At 43.8% G+C, this 20062-nt stretch overlaps 1 protein-coding gene across 3 annotated transcripts in view; it reads right to left on the reverse strand.

Moving 5' to 3' along the window:
* LOC124612832 (abscission/NoCut checkpoint regulator) overlaps nt 1-20062 on the reverse strand; it is a 163691-nt gene that overhangs the window by 41013 nt on the left and 102616 nt on the right. For all 3 annotated transcript variants that reach the window (XM_047141258.1, XM_047141259.1, XM_047141257.1), the window contains one exon: nt 19085-19188. In XM_047141258.1, the coding sequence (XP_046997214.1) occupies nt 19085-19188 (104 nt within the window). The remainder of the gene's footprint in view (nt 1-19084; nt 19189-20062) is intronic.

Below are 20062 nucleotides of genomic sequence, written 5' to 3' on the forward strand. Positions count from 1 at the left end.
GACATGCGGAATAAAGCTGGAGAATGTTAATAAGTTTATTTTATTCAAAAAACTTCCAGTTTTCATGTAAAAAATTCGGAGGCAATCAGTGCACCCTTGTATGTGACTTCACAAGTTTTAATATGTTGATCACTGTTGTAGAAATTATGTATTTATGAGCTGGTGAACATATGATGTCTAGTTTAAGGAAGTGGGACTTCACTTTTCGCATATCGGTGTTGTTTAAATAGTATTTGTGGAAGCTGCTACCATTTTAATTACACATTCAAGCAAACTTTACTGCATTTTAAGATTGTTGTTAATTTATTTTCATGTTGAAGTGAATTACTGTAGGTTTTTTTTTTTTTTTTTTTTTTTTTTTGCTGTTGGAAATGAAAGCAGACATGTAGGACTCAACCTGATGATTACATTGATCCACAATTCTAAACAGAGCCTTGCATTGCCCTCTGTCTTCAGTGCTAATGCTCATCTCAGATTTTATTTAATACACAGCATTAGCGCAAGTCCATAGCATGATCCAGAGGTGCAAATAGATGATGCAAAGGAAACTGAAGACCCACTCAACCGTCATGAAGCTTTTGACAGGAGTGGCTACTTTCAATGCTCATAATAGTAGGGATTTACCAGTGCTGCCATACAGAGGACCATTGACGACATCTAGATCTAACATCTTGTAGTCGGCCTGCAACGAGAACTTCTAAAGCAGGTTAGTTTCCCCAGGAGAGGGAGCAATACTGAAAGCTGTGGTGCTGCATAGTGTGATGTTTATCATCAGTGCCAGGATGCTGTGGGCTGCCAATTCAAACCAAACCACCAGCAATTATTTGTTGTTTAATATTTATTATTTCAGGAAGGTTCTCGAAATATCATGTTTGTACATACACCAGCATTCTGTGATATTTGATGTTTATGCAAACAGCTGCACAGTCTGTTTACAAAGTCACTTCTCTTCTGGCTGCATGTTGATGTTCATAATAAGTATGCTTTAGTGCTAAGTGTTGTATTTCTTTAACAACCTTGCTTTCAGATTTGTATTTGATTCTAGTTACGACATGACAGTATTTCCAGATATTACTGTCATCAGTAACTGAAAAATAACAGAGAATAATTAAGTTTCATGAATCCCTGCTTGAATAAGAATTTGGATGAAACTTCCTGGCAGATGAAAACTGTGTGCCCGACCGAGACTCGAACTCGGGACCTTTGCCTTTCACGGGCAGGTGCTCTACCAACTGAGCTACCGAAGCACGACTCACGCCCGGTACCCACAGCTTTACTTCTGCCAGTATCTCGTCTCCTACCTTCCAAACTTTACAGAAGCTCTCCTGCGAACCTTGCAGAACTAGCACTCCTGAAAGAAAGGATATAGCGGAGACACGGCTTAGCCACAGCCTGGGGGATGTTTCCAGAATGAGATTTTCACTCTGCAGCGGAGTGTGCGCTGATATGAAACTTCCTGGCAGATTAAAACTGTGTGCCCGACCGAGACTCGAACTCGGGACCATTCTGGAAGAATTTGGATATTTCAACTAACTACTGTAGAGGTAAATCAAGACTGAGGTCAGAAACGTGATTTACTGCAAACATAGTTACAACTTTTATTCCCATCAACTTATGTCCCTGCCATACCTGCACACAGCTGCATTTGTGCCTTCCATTGTCACCCTCTACAACAACTCTGCTGTTTTTGCTTTTAACTCTTCAACAGACGAAAAATGTGTTCCGTTGCATACACTCTTCACTTCTGGGAACAGACAAAAGTCACAAGGAGCCAGATATAGTGAATACAGAGTGTGTTCCAGCAATGGAATATGCTTGTGCACTAAAATCTGTTTCGCAGATACAACATTATGGGTCGGCACTTTATCCTGAAGCAGAATTCATATGTTATACTTCCGCAAATCCAGGCTTTTCTTCCTTACTGTTTCACTCATCTTGATCAGGACTTCTTTGTAGTATTTCTGATTAACAGTTTGACCCTGAGGCACACATTCAGTAGTGATAACATCCCTGCTATCAGAAAAAAAGGCAGCACTGCCTTCAGTTTTGACTTGCTCATTCATGCTTTTTCCATTCTTAGTGAACCCAATGATGTTTTGTTTATGGGTCATAATGAAAGATCCACATTTGATCACATGCTGACATGTGTGAGCAAGTGCGGTTTTTCTTTGAGCCATTCCATGAAATCAGAGTGTGTTCTTCTTATGCCTGAGAGAAGTGTTTTGGAACCAGTTTTGCATAAACATTTGTTGCGTTTAACTCACCATGATAATTTTCTTTACCACCTCTTAATCATGTTCACCATGTGTGTGATCATTGCAATGCTCAGACAACAATAGTTCCACACAATTTCATTAATTTTCTGAAGTTTTGCTTCAGTCTTGAACTCACCTAGTATGTTCATCATTTTCACCTCATTCCGACCTTCTGAAAACCATTTGCGCCTTTCACAAATTAACACATGACATAGCATTATCACCAAATGCATCCATTAATACATGAAAACATTCCATTAGCAACTGTTTTAATCTCACAAGGAATTTGAGGCTAATGCGCTGCTTGATTTTCAAGTTCACTATGGTCGCGGCACTACTACAGAGAGACATCCTCTTCAACCAAGGCTCAAAAGCAAACTAAAGCAGGCAAGACAAAACGAATGGTGGCTGCTCTTACAGGTTCAAAGTCAACTGCATTTCAATACCAACATACCCCATCTAGCTGTGTGGTAGGAGGTGCGGAGTCTCATTATTTAATTTATACATCTTGTATATATATTAAACAAAAAGAGTTCAGAGGAGAAAAAATATTGTTGTCAAGAGTGGTATAATAACGGGAAGGATAGTCTCATCTTGCTCTGTTGCAATTGCACTTAAAGATTTTTACAAAAAGATTAAAATATGCCATTATTAAATACTTTGGTAAAAGTGGCAGCAGGTGAAACACAAAAAGTTGCTAACTTTTTCATTTTTCACCTCATCTTGCAAAACTGGTAATGGATTAAAGAATAGTATTTCACTATATTATTATTATTACTATACACTTAATACATCACAGTTTGGATTCAGAAGGGAAAAAAAGAACACTCACCTATATCCTCACAATAAAAATAGATAAATACTACATAGAAAATGTTAATAAAATCTAAATGCAGGGAAGAGCTTGACTAACAGTTTGTAAAAACACTGAAGAAGCAATGACTTCAAAAAGCCTTGTATGAAAATGCAGCAGCAGCAGCAGCAGCAGCAGCAGCAAGAAGAAGAAGAAGATGATGTCACTACTATTTAGCTAATGCAACTTGACATCCACAAATCGACAGGGAAATCATCTGTGATATGTTCTAACTGAAAGTCTAATTCTCTTTACACAGGCAGTAAAAGAAGTTTTGCAACAACCTCAATTTATTTTTATTTTCATGCTAATTTCCACTGTACTCAAAATTGCTCTTCATCCTTTGGAACAATTCATTGAATCTTATCTTAAAGAAATCGTATGGCACTGGGTATTGTGAACTGGTCGACGCTCAAAGCAAGCAATAAGGAAATCTTCAAATTAGTGTTGGAGTTGTACTGAAAAGACAGATTGCTGCAAGTAACAATGTTACTTCAAGCAGGAAAAAGGAGGATTAAGAGATAACATTTCATCAGCAACAACGTTATTAGAGATGGACTGCGGAATCTTTAAGGACCCATCATAGCATAAAATTAGTTTAAAAAAAAAAGTGTAATTGCTTCCAACTATGAAACTGTTGAGGAAAGAGTGGTTTCGCACTCAAGTCAATAACTGGAAGGTGTTACCAGCCATTGTCATCAAAAGTTGCAGCACAGAATCATTTCAATAAACTATGTGACTGACTTGACTGAAATACCTTAACAGTGAAATAAAACTTAGGAATGACTCTTAATGTGCTTAAAATTGGCTGGAAGATACACAGATGTATTGCAGGAGTGAACAAAAACTATCCTGCTTATTAGAGGACCAGTCCATATCAAATCAGCCAACTTTCATTATTTTTTGGAACTTAATGTTCCAGGTTTCCCTGATTTTTCAATATCTGACAGTTCCTATACAGTCAACAAATACTGGAAACTCTAACAGCATTTGACCTAGTCAGTGTTTTGACTTCTGCATCTCAAAATATGGAAAACCATTCGATTTTTTGAACAATTGGATGAGTAAACTTGAATATAAATGCACAAGTACTGTAGTTGTAAAGTTGACTCTGGTGTCATTTTAAAGCTCTTTAACTATTCTTCGACATGACATTCACTACAACACTACTGCGATATTAAATCAGTCTTGCAAAAAACACAATTCTGGGTTTTAAAAAACCTCAAAAACACACTTTTTATTTTTTTCTCAGAAATATATGTATGATTCTTACATATTCCATTTTACCTCTGATAAAATTTGAAGATGTAAAAAAAGATGTGTTGAAAAAGAAATAAATTTTTAAATATAATACTGTGCAACACTGATTTTTCTTCATAATTCATATTGAAAGGAATTGTCAACAATTAACAAATATCTAATTTTTTTCTAGCTTTTATTTCACTGCTAGATGACAGTCATTCTGCTGTACTGTTAAGACATACAGGATGACAATTATTGAACTGTATGAGATAAAATCATCGTAACCTCTGAACAGTTTGCATTACGACGTTCAAACTACACAGTTGGCTGCAGGTCATGAAGGGAATTAGTGTGTGCACATGGTTTGGTTTAGCAACAGAGCCCATTTTTTCATGTGGATGGGTTCACCAATAAGCAAAATTGCCACACTTGTGGGACTGAGAATCCACATTTCGCAATCAAGAAGTCTCTTCACCCTTGACGGGTGACTGTATGCTGTGCAATGTCCAATCACAGAATAATCAGTGAATACCAAATTGTGTGTGAAGGTTTTGGAAGATGATTTCATCCCAATTATCCAAAATGACCCTGATTTCAGCAAGATGTGGTTCAAGAACTCAAACCCATCCAAGCAGAAGTGTGTCTGATGCAATGGAGGAGCACATCCTGGCTCTGGGGTACCCGGGGTCACTGGCATGGGCCTCAATTGGATGCCAGAGTCTCCAGCTCTCAACACATAAATCTCCTTTTGGTGGGGCTATATTAAAGACGAGGTGTACAGCAATAATCCCAAAGCCATTGCTGAGCTGAAAACAGCCATTTAGGTCATAGACAGCATCAATGTTCTGACACGATTATACAGAATTTCACTATTCATCTGCACCACATCATTGCCAATGATGGCAGGCACAACAACATGTCATAACCTAAATCCAAATATCTGTAGTGACATTTACATGCAGAATCAAGTTTGTGCATGCCGTAGATTCTAACATATATATATATATATATATATATATATATATAAAAATTAATAGGGAAACATTCCACGTGGGAAAAATATATCTAAAAACAAAGATGATGTGACATACCAAACGAAAGCGCTGGCACGTCGATAGACACACAAACATACACACAAAATTCAAGCTTTCGCAACAAACTGTTGCCTCATCAGGAAAGAGGGAAGGAGAGGGAAAGACGAAAGAATTTGGGTTTTAAGGGAGAGGGTAAGGAGTCATTCCAATCCCGGGAGCGGAAAGACTTACCTTAGGGGGAAAAAAGGACGGGTATACACTCGCGCGCGCGCACACACACACACATATCCATCCACACATATACAGAACACAAGCAGACATATTTAAAGGCAAAGAGTTTGGGCAGAGATGTCAGTCGAGGCGGAAGTGCAGAGGCAAAGATGATGTTGAATGACAGGTGAGGTATGAGTGGCGGCAACTTGAAATTAGCGGAGATTGAGGCCTGGTGGATAACGGGAAGAGAGGATATATTGAAGAGCAAGTTCCCGTTGCCGGAGTTCGGATAGGTTGGTGTTAGTGGGAAATATCCAGATAACCCGGACGGTGTAACACTGTGCCAAGATGTGCTGGCCGTGCACCAAGGCATGTTTAGCCACAGGGTGATCCTCATTACCAACAAACACTGTCTGCCTGTGTCCATTCATGTGAATGGACAGTTTGTTGCTGGTCTTTCCCACATATAATGCGGCACAGTGTAGGCAGGTCAGTTGGTAAATCACGTGGGTGCTTTCACACGTGGCTCTGCCTTTGATCGTGTACACCTTCCGGGTTACAGGACTGGAGTAGGTGGTGGTGGGAGGGTGCATGGGACAGGTTTTACACCGGGGGCAGTTACAAGGGTAGGAGCCAGAGGGTAGGGAAGGTGGTTTGGGGATTTCATAGGGATGAACTAAGAGGTTACGAAGGTTAGGTGGACGGCGGAAAGACACTCTTGGTGGAGTGGGGAGGATTTCATGAAGGATGGATCTCATTTGAGGGAAGGATTTGAGGAAGTCGTATCCCTGCTGGAGAGCCACATTCAGAGTCTGATCCAGTCCCGGAAAGTATCCTGTCACAAGTGGGGCACTTTTGTGTTTCTTCTGTGGGGGTTCTGGGTTTGAGAGGATGAGGAAGTGGCTCTGGTTATTTGCTTCTGTACCAGGAGGGGAGGGTAGTTGCGGGATGCGAAAGCTGTTGTCAGGTTGTTGGTGTAATGGTTCAGGGATTCCGGACTGGAGCAGATTCGTTTGCCACGAAGACTTAAGCTGTAGGAAAGGGACCGTTTGATGTGGAATGGGTGGCAGCTGTCATAATGGAGGTACTGTTGCTTGTTGGCGGGTTTGATGTGGACTGACGTGTGAAGCTGGCCATTGGACAGATGGAGGTCAACGTCAAGGAAATTGGCATGGGATCTGGAGTAGGACCAGGTGAATCTGATGGAACCAAAGGAGTTAAGGTTGGAGAGGAAATTCTGGAGTTCTTCTTCACTGTGAGTCCAGATCATGAAGATGTCATCAATAAATCTGTACCAAACTTTGGGTTGCCAGGCCTGGGTAACCAAGAAGGCTTCCTCTAAGCAACCCATGAATAGGTTGGCGTACGAGGGGGCCATCCTGGTACCCATGGCTGTTCCCTTTAATTGTTGGTATGTCTGGCCTTCAAAAGTGAAGAAGTTGTGGGTCAGGATGAAGCTGGCTAAGGTAATGAGGAAACAGGTTTTAGGTAGGGTGGCAGGTGATCGGCGTGAAAGGAAGTGCTCCATCGCAGCGAGGCCCTGGACGTGCGGAATATTTGTGTATAAAGAAGTGGCATGGTTTCTGGGGGTAACAAACTGGGTAAGGATTCCAGGCGTTCGAGAAAGTGGTTGGTGTCTTTGATGAAGGATGGGAGACTGCATGTAATAGGTTGAAAGTGTTGATCTACGTAGGCAGAAATACGTTCTGTGGGGGCTTGGTAACCAGCTACAATGGGACGGCCGGGATGATTGGGTTTGTGAATTTTAGGAAGAAGGTAGAAGGTAGGGGTGAGGCGTGTCGGTGGGGTCAGGAGGTTGATGGAGTCAGGTGAAAGGTTTTGTAGGGGGCCTAAGGTTCTGAGGATTCCTTGAAGCTCTGCCTGGACATCAGGAATGGGATTACCTTGGCAAACTTTGTATGTGGTGTTGTCTGAAAGCTGACGCAGTCCCTCAGTCACATACTCCCGACGATCAAGTACCACGGTCGTGGAACCCTTGTCCTCCGGAAGAATGACGATGGAATGGTCAGCCTTCAGATCACGGATAGCTTAGGCTTCAGCAGTGGTGATGTTGGGAGTAGGATTAAGGTTTTTTAAGAAGGAGTGAGAGGCAAGGCTGGAAGTTAGAAATTCCTGGAAGGTTTGGAGAGGGTGATTTTGAGGAAGAGGAGGTGGGTCCCGCTGTGACGGAGGACGGAACTGTTCCAGGCAGGGTTCAATTTGGATAGTGTCTTGGGGAGTTGGATCATTAGGAGTAGGATTAGGATCATTTTTCTTCATGGCAAAGTGATATTTCCAGCAGAGAGTACGAGTGTAGGACAGTAAATCTTTGACGAGGGCTGTTTGGTTGAATCTGGGAGTGGGGCTGAAGGTGAGGCCTTTGGATAGGACAGAAGTTTCGGATTGGGAGAGAGGTTTGGAGGAAAGGTTAACTACTGAATTAGGGTGTTGTGGTTCCAGATTGTGTTGATTGGAATTTTGAGGTTTTGGAGGGAGTGGAGCTGGAAGTGGGAGATTGAGTAGATGGGAGAGACTGGGTCTGTGTGCAATGAGAGGAGGTTGAGGTTTGCTGGAAAGGTTGTGAAGGGTGAGTGAGTTGCCTTTCCGGAGGTGGGAAACCAGGAGATTGGATAGTTTTTTAAGGTGGAGGGTGGCATGCTGTTCTAATTTGCAGTTGGCCTGTAGGAGGATGCTCTGAACAGCCAGCAAACCTATATATATAACGTATCCTTGCCTACGTAGATCAACACCTTCAACCCATTACATGCGGTCTCCCATCCTTCATCAAAGACACCAACCACTTTCTCGAATGCCTGGAATCCTTACCCAATCTGTTACCCCCGGAAACCATCCTTGTAACCATTGATGCCACTTCCTTATACACAAATATTCCCCACATCCAGGGCCTCGCTGCGATGGAGCACTTCCTTTCATCCCGATCACCTGCCACCCTACCTAAAACTTCTTTCCTCATTACCTTAGCCAGCTTCATCCTGACCCACAACTTCTTCACTTTTGAAGGCCAGACATACCAACAATTAAAGGGAACAGCCATGGGTACCAGGATGGCCCCCTCGTATGTCTGCTTGTGTCTGTGTATGTGCGGATGGATGTGTGTGTGTGTGTGTGTGTGTGTGTGTGTGTGTGTGTGTGTGTGTGTGTGTGTGTGTGTGTGTGCGTGTGTGTGTGTGTGTGTGTGCGTGTGTGTGCGCGCGCGCGCGCGCGCGCAAGAGTGTATTCCTGTCCTTTTTTCCCCCCTAACGTAAGTCTTTCCGCTCCCGGGATTGGAATGACTCCTTACCCTCTCCCTTAAAACCCACATCCTTTCGACTTTCCCTCTCCTTCCCTCTTTCCTGATGAAGCAACCGTTGGTTGCAAAAGCTTGATTTTGTGTCTATGTTTGTGTCTGTTTGTGTATCTATCGATCTACCTGCACTTTCGTTTGGTAAGAGGGAAACATTCCACGTGGGAAAAATATATCTAAAAACAAAGATGATGTGACTTACCAAACGAAAGCGCTGGCAGGTCGATAGACACACAAACTGAATTTATTATCGAGTTATAATGCCAGAAATTTAACACTGTCAACCTCTTCGACCTGCATGTCTTCATATGTTATACACAAGCTGGAAGGAAATCTCTTACAGGTTCTGAACAGCATATAGTGGATCTTCTCAAAGTTCAATGACATTGAATTATACCATTTATTAATGTCAGTGAAAATTTTATTAGCAGCTATTTCTAAATCTGTACTTGACTTGCTACTTATTGCAATGTTTGTATCATCTGCAAACGAAACAAACTTAGCATCTGGCAATGTAACAGATGAGAGGTCATTAACGTGCACAAGAAAAAGCAGTGGATCCAAGATGGAACCTTGAGGAACACCACATGCAATTAATTCCCTGTCAGATGAAGACAGATTGTGTACTGCACAGGTATTTTGCAATGACACACTTTGTTTTCTGTTAGATAAATACGACTCAAACCATTTCACAGCATTGCCGGTGACACCATAAAATTCCAATTTACTTAAGAGAATGCTGTGATTCATACAGTCAAAGGCTATTGACATGAAAATGCCAGTAGCCTCTAATTTATTATCTAATGAATTAAGTACATTCTCACTGTAAGTGTAAATAGCTTTTTCTATATCAGAACCCTTCAGAAATCCAATCTGTGACTTGGGCAATATATTATTTGCAGTCAGATGCTTAAGGAGATGCTTCAACACAATATTTTAAATATTTTTAAGAAAGCTGGCAAAAGTGAAATTGGTTGATAGTTTGATGGTATCTCTTTCTTGTAAAGAGGCTTAACTTCAGCATATTTTAGCCAGCCCGGAAACGTTCTGCTGATAAGAGATTGATTACACAAATAACTTAAGACAGAACTCAATTCACATGAGCACTCTTCGATTAACTTTGTTGATATGTACCCACTGGAATATTTAGATTTTAAGGATTTTATGATGGGTGCTACTTCTTTGGGAGGTGTGAATGTCATTTCCATTTTACTGAAGTTATTTCTGAAGACTGGTCTCAGATACTCCATTGCACTGTTCACCAAACCTGATAACCCCAAGCTGTCAGTAACAGAAATGAAGTACTTGTTTAAGAGGTTTGCAACACTACACGTACTTGTTACCAAAGTCTCATTTATTTTTAGAACTATATGTTCCTCATCCTTTTTCGCCCCACCTGTCTGTCTTCACTATGTCTCATACAGTTTTTATTCTGTTGCCTGATGTAATTATCTTTTTCTCATAATAAAGCTGCTTCAATTTCTGGATTACTTGCTTCAATATTTTGCTGTATTCTTTGTACTGCATAACAATTCTAACATCAGAGCTGTTCCTAGATAGTAGATACAGTCTCCTTTTTGTCCTGCATGCTATCTTTATTCCTTGTGTAAGCCACGGTTTATTTTTTGACTTCTGTACGATTTGAGGTACCTTCAGTGAAAACAGTTTTCAAAAGTGGAGGTAGCTTCATTAATGAATGCTTTGTATTTTCCATCTGAGTCAGAAGTATTGTAAACATCTATCCAGTTCATGTCTTTGAGCAATTTCCTGAATTTCTCAATTTTTGACTTATTTATTATCCTCCTGTATTCTGATTTAATAGATTTTTTTTTTTTTTTTTTATCCTGACAAGTTTCAACATTTAACATAAGATGCTGCATATCATGATCAGATAGCCCCATTTTCTAGTGGTTTTGTGATATGACTTTTTTCCCTAGATTTGACCACAAAGATATAATCAACAGCAGTCTCAGAGCATTTACATATCCTAGTAGCAAAGTTCACAGTAGGAACTAAATTGAACGATAGTGTTACTAACTGCAATAATTGTTCACTACACAGCCTTTCAATAAATCACATTAAAATCACCAGCAACCACTCCCCGTTTGTTTTGTATTTTTTTTTTTTTTTTTTTTTTTTTTTTTTGTTTAAATCATGAAATAGGGCAGCAGAGCTTCTAGATATTTATGAAGAGGTTAAACTTTCCTGAAGGTGATCTGTATATACCTACTATTATAAAGAACTTATTGGTTGGTTGGTTGATTTGTTTTGGGGTTTGATGGGGGCTAAACCTCGAGGTCATCAGTCCCCAGTTAAAAACAGACATACTTGTAAAAGGCCTATACAGTAAAAGCATAACCTCTGCACCCAAAGGGAGGGAACACCACGGGGTATAGAGCTAAAATGAACACCGCAATAACACAAAATAGAGGACACTTAAAAGGAGCAGAGCAAATAGTTGACAAGAGTAAAACAGACTACAGTGGTTGATGGATCAGGTAAAAGGTCAACCACTGAACTACAAACGAAGAACCTCCAGCTGGAAAACATTGATAGAGGTGCCAACACAACTTGTTACCATAAAAGACACTATTTTGGTATCCACGTCACAATTAAAGTCGCTGGAGTGGGTGTTGCCTGAGAAATCATGCGAGAGCACCCACACTAGAGTGAGTGATAAAACCCAGCTGCACGGATAAAACGTACAACTGAGTCAGCTATAGAGGCATCGTCACCGAGAATTAAAGGAAGTGAAGCTGGTAAATTACAGGACTGCCGCAAGGGGGGTAAAAGGGGGCAGTCCATCAGAAGATGGACCACTGTCAGCCCTGCATCACAGCGACACTTGGCAGGCTCTTACAATGAAGGAGATAGCTGTGGGTCAACCGCGTATGTCCAATTCAGAGACGGCAGAGAACAACTGAGTCCCTACTCGTGCCCCTCAAGGATGAGTTCCATACGGCCGTGGACGACTTGACCATGCGGAGCTTATTTGGCGTGTTCAAGACAGACCATTCAGAGCTCCAGACATCATGGACCTTGCGATGTAGGGCTGACCGGAGGCCTCTTTACAAGAGACCAAGCTCCATGGGTGGCAAAGTGGTGGCCTGCTTGGTCAACCGATTGACACGCTCGTTTCCTGGAATGCCGATGTGGCCCAGGGTCCACACAAACGTCGCTGAACGACCACACTAAGCGAGAGCAGAAACAGCATCTTGAATACCGCGCACCAAAGGGTCCCGAGAGAAACACTGGTCGAGTGCTTGCAATCCACTCAGGGAGTCACTGCATATGACAAATGACTCCCCAGGGGAGGAGGAAAGGTGAGCGAGTGCACGATAAAAAGCAACCAGCTCCACAGTGAAAACACTGCTCCCATAAGGCAGGGAATGCTGCTCAACGTAATCGCCATGGATGAAAGCAAACCCAGTGCGTCCACCGACCAAAGAACCATTGGTGTACACTACACCTGCATCGCAAAACGAGGCAAGAAGAGCCAGGAATTGTTGACGAAGACTGGCATGTGGAACGGAGGACTTGGAGTCACAGGACACATGCAAGCAAAGCTGCAAGCAAGGGAGGGACCAAGGAGGGGTAGAAGAAGAGGGCCGGAAGGATGGAGGAAGGGGAAAGGACTCTAGTGACGAGAGAAGGGAATGAACGCGGACCGCGATCGGGAGACCTGACCTAGGCCGCCGTCATGGGGAGGGGAGTGCACAAGATGGGAAAAGGTGCCTGCGGTTTGGGTGGTCGGGCGAGGCATGGATACAGGCGATGTACGACGCAAGCAACTGTTGTTGGCGGAATTGCAGGGGAGGGATTCCAGTTTCTACAAGAAGGCTAGTCACCGGACTAGTGCGGAAGGCACTTGTGGCCAGTCTGACGCCACAATGGAGAATCGGGTCGAGGATCTGCAACGTTCAAGGTGCTGCTGAGTCGTACACCACGCTCCCGTAGTCGAGACGGGACAGGACTAAGGCCTTATAGAGCTATAGGAGGGTTGCTCGTGCAGCCCCCACAAGTGGTGTGGCTGAGGCAGCAAAGAATGTTGAGGTGCCGCCAGCACCGTTGTTTAAGCTCACGAAGATGAGGTGTCCAAGTGAGCTGAGCATCAAACAGCATGCCAAGGAAGCGATGCGTCTCCTCAATATGAAGGAGTTCATTGGCCAGGTTGAGCTCTGGATGGAGGTGGGGTCTTGGAGGCTGAGAACTGAAAACCATGGTTGGATGCCCAAAAATGTGCCTTACGGATAGCTCCCTGCAGCCACCGTTCAGCGACACTGATGCTTGGGGAACTGTAATAAAGACAAAAGTCACCGGCCTATAGAAAGGAACAGACTGATGAGCCCACCACAGCTGTAAGACCATTAATCGCCACCAAACAGAGGGGAACACTAAGAACCGAGCCCTGCGGGGCACCATTCTCCTGAATAAGAGCAGAGCTAAAATAAGTGCCAACACTAACCCAAAAGGAGCGATTGGAGAGAAAATTCCGTAGAAAAACCAGAAGTGGACCCCGTAAGCCCCATTCGTGCAGCGTAGCAAGGATATGATGGTGCCATGTGGTATCGTACGCCTTCCGAAGATCAAAGAAAACAGCAACTAGATGCTCTCGCTGAGTAAAAGCTGTACGAATAGCCGACTCTAGCGAGACTAAATTGTCAATCACTGAGCGGTCCTGACGGAAGCCCCCCTGTTGCTGGGCTAGGAGGCCCTGAGCTTCGAAGATCCACATGAGCTGCCAACTCACCATCCATTCCAGGAGTTTGCACATAATGTTGGTAAAGCTGATAGGGCGATAGCTATCAACCACCAGAGGACCTGCACCAGGTTTCAGCACCGGGATGGTAACGTTATCCTGCCAACGAGTTGGGAAAACGCCCTCCGTCCAGATGCGGTTAAACAGGGCGAGTAATTCACCCTGACAGTGCACCGAGAGATGGTGAAGAAACTGGTTGTGAATTTGGTCTGGATCTGGAGAGGTATCGGGGCAAGCTGTAAGGGCACTTTGGAACTCCCATTCACTAAATGGGGCGTTTGTATCGTTAACAACGGTGCGTGCGAAATGACAACTGCATACGGTCAGCCTGCTCTTTAATGGTGCGGAATTCTGCGCTGTAGCCTACTGTCGCAGAAATATGAGCAAAGTACTCTGCCAGATGTTCAGTGAAGGCGATTGGGTCAGTACAAAGTGTACCCCGAAGAGAAAGGCAAGGGACAGACGCATGAGGGCGAAAACCAAAAATGCGCCGAACCCGCGACCACACCTGACATGGGGAGGTGCAAGAAACTATGGTGGCAACATATCGTTCCCAGCAGCCCTGTTTGCTCCGCCGGATTAACCGCCGAGCCCGGGCCTGCAGCCGTTTAAAGGCAACCAAATTCTCTAGGGAAGGATGACGCTGGTGTCGTTGCAGGGCTCGCCGGCGGTCCCGGATAGCTTCTGCAATCTCTGGTGTCCACCAAGGGACTGACTTACGCCTTAGGGTACTTGAAGAGCAGGGGACAGTTGCCTCGGCAGCAGAAACAATGGCCATAGTGACCTCGTCCACTGCCAAATCAATGTCACCAGGAAGCGGAGCAATGGCCATAGTAGCTAAGGTGTAGGTTGCCCAATCAGCTCCATGAAGAGACCATTGTGGCAGCTGGTCAGGGGGTTGGGATTGAAGAAGAGAAACCAGGATAGGAAAGTGGTCGCTACCACAGAGGTCGTCGTGAACCCTCTAACTGAGGTAGGGCTACTAAGAGAGAGGTCAATGGCCGAGTATGTGCCATGAGTCAAGCTAAAATATGTGGGAGCACCAGTGTTAAGGAGGCAAATGTCCTGCTCTGCCAAGAGAGCCTCAATGGTCCTACCCTGGCCCGAGATCTGGGCCCCACCCCATAAAGGGTGGTGGGCATTAAAGTCCCCTAAAAGGAGGAATGGCGGGGGGAGCTGGGCAAACAATGCAGCTAGGTCAGCAAGAGGGACAACCTCATCCAGGAGAAGGTAGAGCGAACAGATGATAAGCTCCATTCCTGCCTGGATTCGAACAGTCACAGCCTCAAGAGCCGTGTGAAGTGGCACTGGGGCACTAGGAACAGTGGCAAGAACATAAACACAGACATCGCCAGACACCCTGTTGTATTCTACGCGTTTCTTATAGTAACCCTGGTAGCCACAGAGGAAGGGGGTCTGCCGAACAGAAAACGAGGTTTCCTGTAGGGCCAGACAAGTGGCAGGGAAGCGGCACAAAAGCTGTTTCAATTCAGCAAGGTGGTGGAAAAAACCAAGGCAATTCCATTGAAGAATAATGGTATCCGACTGTGAAGACATGAGAGAACCTGGAGGGGGGGGGGGGGGGGGGGGTTAGGTTACACCTTAGAAGCGCTCGCCGCCGCCGATTGCAAAGTAGCCTGATCCAACTTCCATAGGAGCTGCGGGTTGAGCAACATCTAGCTCCTGAGTGGACACTAGATGCTCCACATCATCTTCAGGCGCTGTGGTGAACTCCTTTTCTGTCTCTATGTCCTTCTCCTTTTGCTTTTTCTTCTTTTCCGTAGGGTCCCATTTGTCCTTCGGTTTATCAGGCTGGGTGGGCTTTTCCAACCCAGTCTCATGGACTGAGGAAGACCTGGAAGCCCTACGGCCCTCAGGTGGTGGCATTTTCAGCCACAGGTTGACATCTGGAGGGGCAGTAACCATGGAAGGGAGGGCACCAAGAGATCTCTTCTGCGTGAGGGGAGCCGGAGGAGGCAGGCACTTCTCCGGCTCAGAGTTGGGGACTGAAGTCCCCAAAGAAGGAGGGGTTGTTACTCCCGATGTTGATAACAGGGGAGCAACGGAAGAGGGTGTTCCCCCAACTACCTGGGGGGCAGGAATAGACGGCCGGGCTGGAGGGCCCACAAAAAGTGGCTGAGCTTGGGGGCTCGTCACCAGGGATGGCGACATCATAGCTGCTGCACCAAACGTCGATGAAATGTGGACAGGGTGAAGTCGGTCGTACTTGGGTTTGGCCTCTGAGTAAGTGAGCCTGTCCAAGGTCTTATACTCCATAATCTTATGTTCTTTTTGATAAACCACGCAGTCTGACGAGCAAGGTGAATGTTTCTGTCAGCAGCTGACACAAACAGGGGGCGGTGAACACGGGACGATGGGGTGGGAGGCACGTCCACAATCCCAACAGGTAGGGTCGGCGTCACATCTCAACGACATGTGCCCAAACCTCCAGCACTTAAAGCAGTGCATGGGAGGAGGGACATGAGGCTTAACATCACATTGATATATCACAACCTTGACCTTCTCGGGCAGGGTGTCTCTCTCAAAAGCCAAGATGAAGGCGCCGGTGGCAACCCTAATATCTTTAGGTCCCCTGAAGACACGTCATACAAAGTGGACACCGCAGTGTTCCAGATTTGCACGGAGCTTGTAGTCAGACTGCAACAACAGGTCACGATGAAAAATAAGTCCCTGAACCATACTGAGGCTCTTATGAGGCATAATGGAGACTGTAACATCACCGAGCTTGTCATAAGCAAGCAATGCCCGTGACTGTGCTGGGGATGCTGCCTGTATGAGGACTGCTCCAGACCTCATTTTAGACATGCCCTCAACTTCTCCAAACTTATCCTCTAAATTTTCCAAAAAAAACTGAGGCTTTGTGGTCAGAAATGTGTCCCCATCTGTTCAGCTGCAAACCAGAAATCGGGGAGAATACGTCGCACCAGGTAATTTAGACCACCGTTCCTCCCCTGGTGTGGACAGGGAAGGGAACGGTTGGGGGTCATACTATAATGCACTGAACTTTCCGTTCTTAGAGACTCGTGCTTGTGCACTATTCGTATTTCGTTTCATGGTGGTCCCACGAGCAGCTAGGGGAAGGAATGTCCAACCAGACAGAGCCCCGTTTGCCTGGGTAAGCCTAATACAACTGGGGGTGGCAGGTTCCCCAGAGGTCGCCCGCTAGCAACTGTTCTACTTCAACAGCCATGCGTCTCCTAGGCACGCAGCACACCTTGAGATTGAGGTTTTTTTTATAGAGGTTTATACCATCCTCGCGACCCAGGCAGTTAAACCAAGATTCCCAGGCTCTGTACCGTACAACGTTCCACCGTCACGCCTTACGGTGGTCGTTGAAGCACGCTCAGAGCTTACGGTATTGAGGACTGGTGGCGCTTCCCAGTCCCCAGCTCAGGGACCCCAGGGTCGCCGAGCCCTTGCCCAGCAACTAAATGCTGAGCCCCCTGAGGGGAAAGAACTTATTATGAAATACTGAATCTGTTGCACAAGCTTCGAAGTGCTGCTCTGAGCAAAATTTATTAATATCAATAGTCTTGAAATCAAAACAGTTTCTGATAAATGTGGTAACTCCTCCTTTCTCCATATTTTATCTACAGAAGTAAGAAGCTAACTTTAATCCTGTAACATTTAATGTATCTATACCAGCGGCAACATGATGTTCAAAGAGGCAGATTGTATGAACTGGTTTGCTCAACTCTAATTCTTCAACACAAATAAGCAACTCATTAAGCTTACCCCCTTAGTCCTCAGATATTCTGATGCAATAACAATAACTGATTTTGTGCACTGGCTGAATTACAACTGGATGAACCTAATTTTCCTGCCAATTTTTGAGTATCTCTAGTTTCAATCAGAAGCTGTCTGCAAGAATTGTGTACTGCTTGATCAATGTGAGTGTCATTTTCAGCCTGTCTGTGAACATCTTTTGTTTCTGCCCTCCCTACCCTAAAAAACTGCTGATCTGTCACGTGTAACCACTGGTACGTTACCACTTGTGAAAGCCCCCCCCCCCCCCTCCCCCCCTAAGGCTTTGCTATTAGCCCATGAAGTTTTTCGTTCCCTTTCCTGCTGAATTGAAGGCCACGCCTAGTATAGTCCCACCTGCTGATAGACTCAACAGGAACCACACTGATATGAGACCCCGTATCTGATCCAAGCAGTCGTTCCACATAAATTAACTCTTCTAACAGAAGAGTTTAAAAAGAGGCTGGTCATGGCGCCTCAGAACAGACACAAGCCCAACACCAGTACGTCTCACTGCTGAAGCTATCTTTACCAGGTCACTCTCAATTGAATAACTAGGGTTCCTATATATTCTGTTGCCCACCCCACCCACTATTACCACAGTGTCTTGCTTTGTGAATTCTTTGCAAAGTGAACCTACATCCTCTATCATCTGACCCAGACTTGTACCAGGTTTAAAAAATCGGGTGACCTGTTAACCTGACCCTAGTTCACATCCTGCAACAGTTGGCCAACACCTCTACCGTGTGAACTACCTAACAACAAAACTTTCTTCTTCATAGCTTTTTCTGACTTCTTACTTTTCAAACTATTTTTGAAAGTTTGTTCTGTTCTGTCTACAAAACCAAAAAGTAATAAATATCTGACTCTAAGAGTATCAAACCTGTGGTTAATTTTATATGGGCTAACCCTGGACCTCAATCCAACTGCAAATGAGTATGTTCACCTGCATGTGTCAGAAGTACTGTGTACTCATCCAGACAACAAAGATAGTTAATCTTCCAGCATAATTAGCACATAAACTTAGGTTAGCTACCATGGTGTTCTGCTGCTAGCAGTGGCTACTGATGTTCAAGACATGAAGTTCAAGCAGTCACTACAAACTCTGTGGGAGTTCTAAGGCTTATGCATCACAAATTTTGATATGCTGTATCTGAAAACTGAAACACAGGCCTTTAACATGACAGAACTGAAGTGAGTGTCTCGAGATTCAAACGTCTTCTCCAACAATGAACAAAAAAGGCAATAATGAATAACAAAAAAAAAATCACTACAAATCCAAAAAAATTTCAGGAACTGAACAGTAGAGAATGTGGAGAAGAAGACAAACAAGTCACTGAAACTCCCACATTCGAGAGCTCTGGAGTATAACACCCAAATCAAGAACACCCTTTTGCAATCCGACAGACACACTAGCATTGACACTGTACTACAGCAAACAATGGGTACAAAAAGTGGTGAGTCACAAGAAGTGAACTGGAGGGGAAAAAGTATATGCATGCATTACCATTTAATTAGCTGTTAATTAACTCAGATAAAAATACTGATAGACACGTCCATTCACAAACTCCTTGGAACATAAACGAATAGTACCACCATAGTTTGCAATTGACTCTGCAACGATTAACACATTATGAAAACAAAACATAGTATAATTACCTTTCTGACAAATCCTTAGCCTCTCCAGCATCAGACATTTCACTTGTAAGCTTCGCAAGTAACGCATCAGGATTTTCAACAGATACTGCAGTGTCTGTTCCACCCTGTCAAAATAAATAACTGTTTCAGAATTTGGATATCATTTGCTGGATTATAAACTGACATCCTACAACACAACACAACAGATCTTGTGTGTCATGATTTCTTGCTTGTACAGAAATCAAAAGAAAATAAATTGCATATTTAGTGGTTTCCTGATCACAGCACCACTATGCATTTCTGTACAGACGTCTCTTTTCAATAGCCAAAAACCTATCACTACTTATCAACATGTTGCTGTGGTAGTACACGATACAACTTTTCACGAGTACAAGTGGTCAGGTTCATTACAAATTCTATCCAGTAATTTTGCAGCTCGTGTCTTAAACAATTAAAACAATTCCCAGGGATTTCAGCATACTTACTAATATGAATTTTTATACAAGTAATTGCCTCCCACTTGTTCCTTGGTGGAACTCATTGTGTACACAATATTCAAGCAGATTCTTATAAGACTTTGTAGTTTACAAAATTCTATGTTTGGCCAGTAGGTACCGTCATACGTGACAAGCACAGAAAATCAGATTCATTAAGAAGAGTGATTGTTTTCCAGTTGAGGGAGAACTTGCAGAGGAAGAAAATATCTAACTTCAATTTGGGATGGGAAAAACAGGCACATTTTTTATGATAAGGATAGGAAACAGAAAGAGAAGGAAGCACATAAGAAAGAATAAATGAACAGCTTTTATTTGTTCTTGTCGGTTACATTAGAAGTATCAGATTCAACACAGTCAGCCGCACCTTCAAATACACAAGTAATTAGTTATACAGCTGCCACCATGGCACAAGGTCACTGCTATGAACAATTATTCCTCTACCAATGAAATGTAAGCATCCAACCCTCCGAAGCTCCAGCAGTGTGTATACTTAAGTTTGAAT

Source organism: Schistocerca americana, chromosome 4 (genome assembly GCF_021461395.2).
Source record: "Schistocerca americana isolate TAMUIC-IGC-003095 chromosome 4, iqSchAmer2.1, whole genome shotgun sequence".
NCBI classification, from domain to species: domain Eukaryota; kingdom Metazoa; phylum Arthropoda; class Insecta; order Orthoptera; family Acrididae; genus Schistocerca; species Schistocerca americana.